We start from the raw sequence: 9,827 nt of genomic DNA on the forward strand, positions 1-9,827 counted from the left end.
GCACTATCTCTGCTCACTGCAACCTCTGCCTCCAGGGTGCAAGAGATTCTCCCACCTCAGCCTCCTGAGTAGCTGGGACTACAGGCGTCTGCTACCATATTTGGCTAATTTTTGTATTTTTAGTAGAGATGGGGTTTCACTATATTGGCCAGGCTGGTTTCAAACTTCTGACCTCAGGTGATCCACCCGCCTTGGCCTCCCAAAGTGCTGGGATTGCAGTCATGAGCCACTGCACCTGGCCTATAAATGTTAAATTAATGTCAGCAATGAGGAGACAGGAACTGTAGCTTCAAACTGTGCTCCCCACCACGGATTACGAAAAATGTTTGGCGTTCTAGGACATCCACAATGTAAACTTGAACTAGAGAGCCTTACTCCTAACACTACACCAGACTCACAGACACTGAGTGAGCCACATTCAAAACTACCTTCTTTTCCTGCTACCTTTTTTTTTTTTTTTGCTTTTTAAAATTTTTTTTTTCTGGCAAATAAGAGTCCCTCAGAATCTATACGTGCTCTGAAATGTAGAAATGTAATAAAGGACTGTGGTGAAACTGTCCTTGGAGATATTTCACTTTTCTTGTTAATGATCATACACTTTTTAATGATCGTGTGTGTATGTGTGTGTGTGTGTGTGTGTGTAAAATCTTTAAAAAGAGATTTTGGAAACTGAATTCTAGGGAACTTTTTTTTTCCTCAAGACCAGTCCCTGATAACTGAATAGACAGTTTTTGGAGAAAACTACTTAGAGCCTGTCTGTACAGTCAGCAACCTCCTTGTTCCTGCCCATTTGAACTTTCTGAAAATCACAGAATGCTCCAAGGCACTTGTCTGCAACTCCTGACAAATCTCCAAGTAATCCCAGCTCTGCCTGGTGCTTTGTATTCACCTTCTTGCAGATCCAAAGGTAGGAAGGGCCCTGTGGCAGGAGCACATTCATGTCTCTCCCTGGTGCTTCCTGGGGGAGATTGGTGGCTTTGTGCTTGGAAAAAATAGGGGCTTCCTGCTAGGGACACAGCTAGCTGCTTCCTTCTCCTGCTTGGAGAAGAGACACTCGTGTAAGATGGCAGTCCCCTGGAAGTCTCAGTCCTTAGAAGAAAAGAATTCTAATGCATTCCCATAAAACAATTCAAACGTGCAAAGAGAAAAATCAAAAACGGGAGCGAAGACAGAGTACAGTGAGTTGGAAAAGACCCTAAATATCGTGCTCAAGTGAGAAACATCCACGCAAACCGCCTGCTTCAATGCCATGTTCAATGAGCATATTAACAGAGCTTCCTAAAAAGGAAAGTGACTATTCCATTTCCAACTGCAGAATCTAAGCTGCCTTCTTTATCACCAGACAGCTTTAAGATGCTTACCTAACTCAAACTATCACTAGTATCGTAAAGAAGTTTGAAGGCCCAAGTCTACTTCAATAAATACTTAAATAATAGCTCATCAACTCAGCTCATACATTTTCAAAATATTGGCCAAAACAGCAAATGCATATATATCAGTGCATCTCTTCCTTATAGCAGTTAACACAATCGTACATACTCAATGTGCTGCATTTAAAGGAACATTTGAAAAGGATGGTACAGACCTGAAGGTTGGAGGTCCTGTCTCCTCGTGTGTTCTTACTGAGGGTGGCAGAAAGTAAGTTTCCTCTTCCCCACCCAGAGTTTGGACCTGTGAGCCTATTCTGCCATCCTGTTTCAGACACTGTCTCTGTGTCTCTCTTTTCCACAGGCCACCAAGCCTGTTTGAGATGGAAGGTACTGGGGGAGACATCATAAGTGACCAGTCACAGGTTGGAGTGAAATTCATGCACACGACTGGACGCTTATGCTAACGTACCTCTAAAAGCTAAACAAAGGCCAAAGACAACCCAGAGCCTTTTAAAAAATCTCTCACACACTGCAAAGCAAAACTGGAAAAACCCAATTCTACTTTCCCATCGCAATTCAAAAAGGAGCTAAGCCCTCTGGGGACGTTGGATGTTTCAGACTGAGAGAGGGTGGCTGACAGGGCCATCTTTTCTCAGCTGTCTGCAACCTGAGCCGCAGCCCTTCCTGGAGCCTGGCAATTGCCCAGTGGCTCCCAGAAGACATATCTTTGGACGTCCGGGCTCCCATTAGAATGTTTCAAGTTTGTTCAAGGTCTGAAGTCTGATGCGCAGAGGTAGCTCCATGACGTTAGTAATGGAATAACACTTCCTTTTTTGGTGAGGAAAGCCCAATGGGTCTTAGCTAACAAGCTCTCAGCTATGACTCTAAAAATACCCTGCAGCGAGTGCTGTTTGGCACTTCAATTTGTTTGCCAGGGGAGCGCTTAAGAACTCCACAGAATGCTTCAGATTCTCCACAGCTGCTCTGAGCTCTGTCCTCCTCTGGTGACCGCAGGAAGTGTATCGCTTTGGGAAAGCTGCTTGTTGCTTTTCACTTTTGAGTTCTTGGAATTCTGCTCTAAACATCTGAAGTACAATTCCAGTCTTGGATTAATAACTAACTTGGTTTTGAATCTTCATTTGGCTCCTAGTCTGAACTATGCAAATACATGATCTGTGTACAGAAGAAAAAAACCTAAAATTATACTTCCAAAGGGCTCAGTCACTTCCTCTCTCTCCCCGTTCCCCCCAGAAGAAACATCAGCCTCCCGAATCCTTTGTTGCCAGCAGCAGGAGCAGCTCCGGGCCTTGTCAGCACAGGCGGCCTTGGCCGCCTACACATTGATGGTGTGTGCATGCTTCTTGCACAGGGGTCTGTCTTTCTTAGAGTAGAACGGCTGCCCCTCCAGATTCACATGGCAGACCTGGGACAGAGAACAGACCTGCATAAGACCCATGTGGCAGGGGACATGAGCAGACTTCAATCACTCCTTTAAGAAAAAGCCCTGGCGGACACGGTGGTTTACTCCTGTAATCCCAGGACTTTGGGAGGCCAAGGCCGGCAGATCACTTGAGTTCAGGGGTTCGAGACCAGCCTGGTCAACATGGCAGAACTCTCTCTCCACTAAAATACAAAAAATTAGCCAGGCGTGGTGGCAGGCACCTGTAGTCCCAGCTTCTCAGGAGGCTGAAGCAGGGGAATCGCTTGAACCCTGGGCAGCGGAGGTTGCAGTGAGCTGAGATCGCATTGCTGTACTCCAGCTGGGCAACAGAGCAAAGCGCCGTCTCAAAAAGAAAAGAAAAAATTACCCAGGTGTATTAGCACACACCTGTAATCCCAGCTACTCAGGAGGCTGAGGCAGAAGAATCACCTGAACCTGGGAGATGCAGGTTGCAGTGAGCTGAGATTGTGCCACTGCACTCCAGCCTGGGCAACAGAGCAAGACTCTGTCTCAAAAAAAAAAAAAAAAAAGAACAAAGAAAAAGCCCTGCCCCATGCATTCCAGAGAAAAGGCAACAACCTATTTCTCCCATTTTGAATTTTTTTTTTTTTTTGAGATGGAGTTTTGCTCTTGTTCCCAGCCTGGAGTGTAGGCATGATCTTGGCTCACCACAATCTCCACCTCCCAGGTTCAAGCAATTCTCCTACCGCAGCCTCCTGAATAGCTGGGATTGTAGGCAATGTGCCACCACACCCGGCTAACTTTTTGTCTTTTTTTTAGTAGAGACGGAGTTTCTCCATATTGGTCAGGCTGGTCTTGAACCCCTGACCTCAGGTGATCCACCTGCCTTGGCCTCCCAAAGTGCTGGGATTACAGGAGTGAGCCACCGCACCCGGCCTCTCCCACTATGAATTCTTAATGACGGAAGCAGAATACGTGGGTTGGACTATATAAAAACTAAGATTCCTGAAGAACACAGAATAGAATCAAATGAAATTAATTAAATTTAACGAAAAAGAGAAAATACACACTATGAAGCTGACCAATTCATGCTATACAAAATGTATAGTCAAAACAAGTTCACAAGTCAATACCCACAGAGAGGATTAACACCTAAAGAAAATCATTAAAAAACTAACAAACACATCAGAGAAGATTATACTCACTAATAATTAAAGAAAAAGCAAATTAAAACTGCCCTAAGGCCAGGTCCAGTAGCTCATGCCTGTAATCCTTACACTTTGGGAGGCTAAGGCAGGAGGATCGTTTGAGGCCAGGTGTTTGAGACCAGCCTGGGCAACACAGTGAGCCTCTGTCTCTACCAAAAAAAAAAAAAGAAGAAAATTAGTTAAAAAAAATTATAAGAAAAACCACCCTGAGATATCACTAGACACCTATTAATCTAGCAAGATAAATAAAACAGAAAAACCTCAATGGCTTGTCACCTTTAACCTAACATGCCTCTATCCAAAAAGCTTTAAAAAAAAAAAGTACTCAATAAAAAATCAGCAATGCCAAAAAGAAACAAGGCCTACTGGTGCATTGCTAGGAATACAGGAGTCAGCTCAGTGTTCCGCAGGGAATCTGGCCATATTGAACAAGAGCCATGGAGATGTGCCTACCCTGTAACCCAGTAATGCCACACTGGAGAATTTTATCCTGCAGAAGCAACTCTGCAGAACACAAAAGCAACGTGTGCTCAACTAGAAACTGAAAACTACTAAAATTTCTCTCAATAGAGAGATGATTCAGTAAATTTTCATGGTGCATTTTCCCAGTGGAATGCCACCATTAAAAAAGATAGATATGGAGCCAGGCGTAGTGGCTCATGCCTGTAATCCCAGCATTTTGGGAGGCCAAGGTGGGAGGATCACAAGGTCAGAAGATTGAGACCATCCTGACCAATATGGTGAAACCCCGTCTCTACTAAAATAAAAAAAAACAATTAGCTGGCCGTGGTGGCACGCACGTGTAGTCCCAACTACTCGGGAGGCTGAGGCAGGGGAATCACTTAAACCAGAGAGGCGGAGGTTGCAGTGAGCCAAGATCACGCCACTGCACTCCAACCTGGCAACAGAGTGAGACTCTGTCTCAAAAAGAAAAAAAAAAGATAGATATGGAAAAGTATGCAGAGAAAGATGTGAAAAACAAAAGAGATGAAATTCTATATCCCCATAATGACGACACATAGTCTGAGGCTGGAGGCATCCCACAAGAAGAGAACTAATTAATATCTGCGGGGGCTACCATGTATCAAGCAGGATGCCAGACACTATATACAGCAGCTCATTTAATTTTCACACAAACCTTATAAGGTAGGTATGCCTTTCTCCCATGTCACAATTGAAAAAACTGGGGCTCAGAGGGCCCGTATGTCTTGCTTAAGTCACAGACCTAGTAAGCTGTAGAGCTGGGAATCTCTGTCCACGTCTGTAAGGCTCCAGTTCTATGCTAATTTTTCCCATACCCCATAGCAGAAAGGGGCTGTGTTTCCTTGAAATTGTTCTGGGCTCATGGTTTGTATAGAGTTAGCCCTCTGAATTTGCTGGACTACTAGTATGTAAGCTGGGCCCTGGGTTGGCAATATGCCAATATGTTAGAGTCTGCCAGGAAGTCACACTGGCTGGCATGGGCCCCAGCCTAGGAGAAGGCAGTGAAGATCTCGGCTGGGGGGCAGAATTAGGAGCCATCTGCAGGACACTGATATCAGGAGGAGTGCAGATGGAGTCCCCACATACAGGTATCCCCCATGGAGACAGAGAAATCAACCTCCTGAGTTGAGTGTGGGGCAGTGTGCATGTGCCCAATCCAAGATAGTTGGAAAGGAAAAGGGCACCACGCTGGCCCCGTGTGCAAGGCTCTGACGGCCCAGTTGGGGATGTTATACCTGGGATCACACAGGGCCTCCAGTGGGCCCTGGGGGCCAATCAGCTACAAAAGTGTTTGAAAACATCCCAGGCGGATGCGGTGATGCTGAGTGTAACCAGGCTGGTGTGCAGGCCTCAAGCTGCTGGTGACAATTTAAAGACTAGTGCAAAAAGATGGACACTCAAGACCTAACTGGTGAGAATGGCCTTTAGGGAAGACAGAAAGGCAGCTCTGGAGTGAGTCAGCCTGTCAATGACTGCAGCTCTGGCTGGGAGACCCTACCTGGTCTGGGACAATGCTGGTTGCTTGTGAGAACATTTGGATGAGTCAGGCTGGGGAGGGAAGGTGTCCAGAGACTGAAGACCAATGAATGAGGAAGGGACAGAACCTCAAAGATGGCTCATAGGTGAGATTGGGTTGAGGCTGGGAACCCTCATAGGGAGTTGTGCCCAGTGTCTTCTTCATGCATGGTGGCTTCATGGTGGAGGAGGCCTCTTGCCCACGCCAGCACAGGTGTTAACAGGGATGGTCCAACCTTCAGGCTCTGTGGCTGGGTAGCATCAGGGCCTGGCTATAAAGGGGTGGCGACCATGGACAGTGCTGACTGCAGGTCCCAGCAGAGTTAGGGTAATAAACTAGGCCAGCTGCAGCAGCCCCTAGGACTGCCTACAAAAGTTATACCACCGCCCATCCCCTCCTGATACCCACACCAGTGGGGAAGAGCAAGACTTAGAGCAAAAGAGGGATTGGTAAGACATTCTTCCTCCTTTTATTCTTCCAACCTTATTAGTAAGGTTGGACCCTTTCCATTGGAACTCAAGTGCAGACACCAGACAGAAGCTTAACTTTCACCCTGACCCACACTGCACTTTTCAGGCTCCCAGCCTTCATTTTATATGCCTTGGACTTGAGGGATACTGTCCTGTTCTACTTCTTAATTGCTCACGTCTGTTGGCTTTGTTCGCCTTTCAAGATTCTAGATTCCGCGAAGGTGGAGACTTGTTCTGGGATGCTCTTGTACTCCCCCACTGCCAGGAATGGTTGATAAACTGAATTAGTCTAAAGAAGGTGAGAAAACAGCACATCAGCTGGGAGAGCTACTCCAGATCTCTCTTACTAATTATTTGGAAGTCACAGGAAAATACATGCTCATCAAAAGTGATTTGGAAATATGAAGTGATATAAAGAGGTCCAAAAAAAAAATCCCTCAAGTCCCTCAAAGTTTTCCAATAAAAGATTTCTTCCCAAAGTTAAGAACCATGTTCCACTTTGCTATACGTTGACAGGGCAATGTGCCATGCAAGCTGGGCTGGAGGGAGACCTAATGATCTCCGTGCTGATCCTCCAAAGGGCAGTGCTATGGGCCTCTCACAGGATAGACTTCACTCTCTGGAACCTATACGTAATACCAGCCTGAGCCACCCCAAGCTTTACAGCTTCTTCTGGTCTCTCTCTTGGACTTTTGCTGTTGTGACTCAGCTGAAAATGTGAGGCTTGCGGGAGCAGACCCACACTTACCTTTGCCACGATTCCCTCTGCATGTGACACAGATCTCTCATCAGCCTGCCTGTGGAAAACAGGCCTTCTGTGCCACTATCTTCCTAGACCTTCCCCAAGTGTCTTGGATCCTTCCAGAAGTTGGGTAACCAGATGTACAGGCAGTGCCTCAGGACTACACAAGCCATGGCTTGAATGTAAGGTTCAGAGAGCCCCGTGCTGTGCCTGACACAGGGGAGCTATGACTCTGCAGGGAACAACCCCAAAGTCAGTCTATTTACACCATCGTCTCTTTTTGGAGGGGATGTATTTAAAACACCCTCAAAGACAAAACTAGAGAATCTGTTCAAAGAGCTGAAACATCAGAAAGTTAAGGGGTTGAATTGTATTCCACAAAAGCCACATGCTCTAGTCCTAATCTGTCATCTAGCCTACCCAGCACAGGGATGTAGCAGTGACCTTATTTGCATATAGGATCTTTACAAATGTAATTAAAATGGAAGTTAAAATGAGGTCTGGAGGCTGGATGCGGGGGCTTATGCCTGTAATCCCAGGAGTTTAGGAGGCCGAGGCAGATAGATCACTTGAGGCCAGAAGTTCAAGACCAGCCTGGCCAACATGATGAAACCTCATCTCTACTAAAAATACAAAAATTAGCCAGGCATGGTGGCATGCACCTGTAATCCCAGCTACTCGGGAGGCTGAGGCATAAGAATCACTTGAACCCAGGAGACAGAGGTTGCAGTGAGCTGAGATTGTGCCACTGCACTCCAGCCTGGGCAACAGAATGAGACTGTCAAAAAAAAAAAAAAAAAAGAGAGAGAGAGAAAAAGATGAGGCCTGGAATAAGGTGAGCTTTTGATCCAATATGACCAGCATCCTTATAAGAAGAGGAAAAGAAGGCCGGGTGCAGTGGCTCACACCTGTAATCCCAGCACTTTGGGAGGCCAAGGTGGGCGGATCACCTGAGTGAGGTCAGGTGTAAAGAGACCAGCCTAACCAACATGGAGAAAGCCTGTCTCTACTAAAAATACAAAATTAGCTGGGCATGGTGGTGCATGCCTATAATCCCAGCTACTTGGGAGGCTGAGGCAGGAGGGTCACTTGAATGTGGGAGGTGGAGGTTGCAGTGAGTCGAGATTGTGCCATTGCACTCCAGTCTGGGCAACAAAAGCGAAATTCTGCCTCAAAAAATAATAATCGTAATAATTGTAATATAGTATTTTGTAAATGTTGAAATAAATTCTTTAGAAAAAAAGAAATATAGAAAACATGTACAGAAACAGAAAATGTTTCTATATATAGAATATAGAAAAATCAATTTTAAAAAAGTATACCTCAATATTAAGGCTTTAGTGACAAACCAGAGAGTAAGGTGATGTTCAACCCCACTTTGTCAAATGCTTGAAATTCATTTGTAGTTGCCAGCTATTATGGAAGTTTTGATGGTTCCCAGAGAGAGAAGGAAGTGTCTGGTTGAGGCGCCTTTCCCCTAATCCAGTGTCTCCTAAAAGCACAGAACCTTGGTAATTTAAGCAAGATACCTTTCTGGTATGCCTAGAGGCACCTAACCATGACAGAGTTAGGACAAATATAGTAGATTGTACACACACAAGAGTTTCATGTAACAAGTAAAACCAAGGTTTCTTTCAAAGCTTAGGGTTTCTTTCATGTTAAATATACAGTCTTATTTTTAGATAGGAAGAACACCAGGCTGAAGCAAGCAGTGTAATATAATCTTGTACTGTCTTGAAGGAAATTAGCCAGGGAATTGATTCATGTTTAGCCATGTCATTCCAGGAATCCTTTAAGCTGTCTATAGGGAGCTAATACTTTCTGAAAGTAATTTTGTCCAAAAGAAACAAAGACTTATGATGTAGAAAAGACGGACATTGGAGGCATGTTTCAATTCAGTTACATTCTCTCTCTCTCTTCTGTCTGATATATGACATACAGTACACATTTTAGAAATTTAGGTGACTTCAGTGATATTTCAAGATTTTCCTTACAATTGACAACTGAATATAAAGTTCAGAAATTTGGTAGTGAGTAAAGAGGTGGAATATTTACCTGTCCAACTCTTGGAATCCTTCCCAAGGCATGCTCCTAAAAGCGGAGTGTTTAGCTAACTCTTGTAAATGCAAGGATTTATCAGGCCTTTGCCATCTGGTTCCAAGTGTTATGCACATGAGGTCATGATTTCAATCCCCATATAACACAATTAATTGTACCTTATTTCATAACCAAGCTACATTGTCCTACATTGAATTGGTGTTTGTAAGGAGACAGCATGAGGTAGGGCCTGGGAAGGAAGAAACATGGGGCTAGAAGCTCCTTTGACTGATCCCTTATGCCATTAAGTTTACCAGAAAGATCAGGTAAGAAAGGAATTATCAATCATTCACTGTAAATTCATCACTAGTGTGGGAGGAGACTTTTGTGTATGAAGGACAGTTCATTTCCAATTAAAATATATATGAATAAAATCATATTATCATTAACCTCTGCCTTTCTCTTTCTTTTTTCTTTCTTTCCCTTCCTTCCTTCCTTTTCTTTCTTTCTTTCTCTCTTTCTTTCTTTCTCTTTCTTCCTTTCTTCCTTCCGTCTTTCTTTCTTTTTCTTTTCTTTTCCTTCCTTCCTTCCTTCCTTCC

At 44.6% G+C, this 9,827-nt stretch overlaps 1 protein-coding gene across 1 annotated transcript in view; it reads right to left on the reverse strand.

Annotated features, from left to right (window-relative positions):
* Nucleotides 1-471: 471 nt before the first annotated feature.
* Nucleotides 472-9,827, reverse strand: part of LDB3 (LIM domain binding 3) — a 69,744-nt gene continuing 60,388 nt past the window's right edge. Inside the window, 1 exon segment of the mRNA XM_032270110.1 lies at nucleotides 472-2,793. Within this exon segment, the coding sequence (XP_032126001.1) occupies nucleotides 2,704-2,793 (90 nt within the window). The 3' untranslated portion in view covers nucleotides 472-2,703.

The sequence above is a fragment of the Sapajus apella genome, unplaced genomic scaffold, assembly GCF_009761245.1.
Source record: "Sapajus apella isolate SASKATOON/1434 unplaced genomic scaffold, GSC_monkey_1.0 scaffold203, whole genome shotgun sequence".
Lineage (NCBI taxonomy): Eukaryota > Metazoa > Chordata > Mammalia > Primates > Cebidae > Sapajus > Sapajus apella.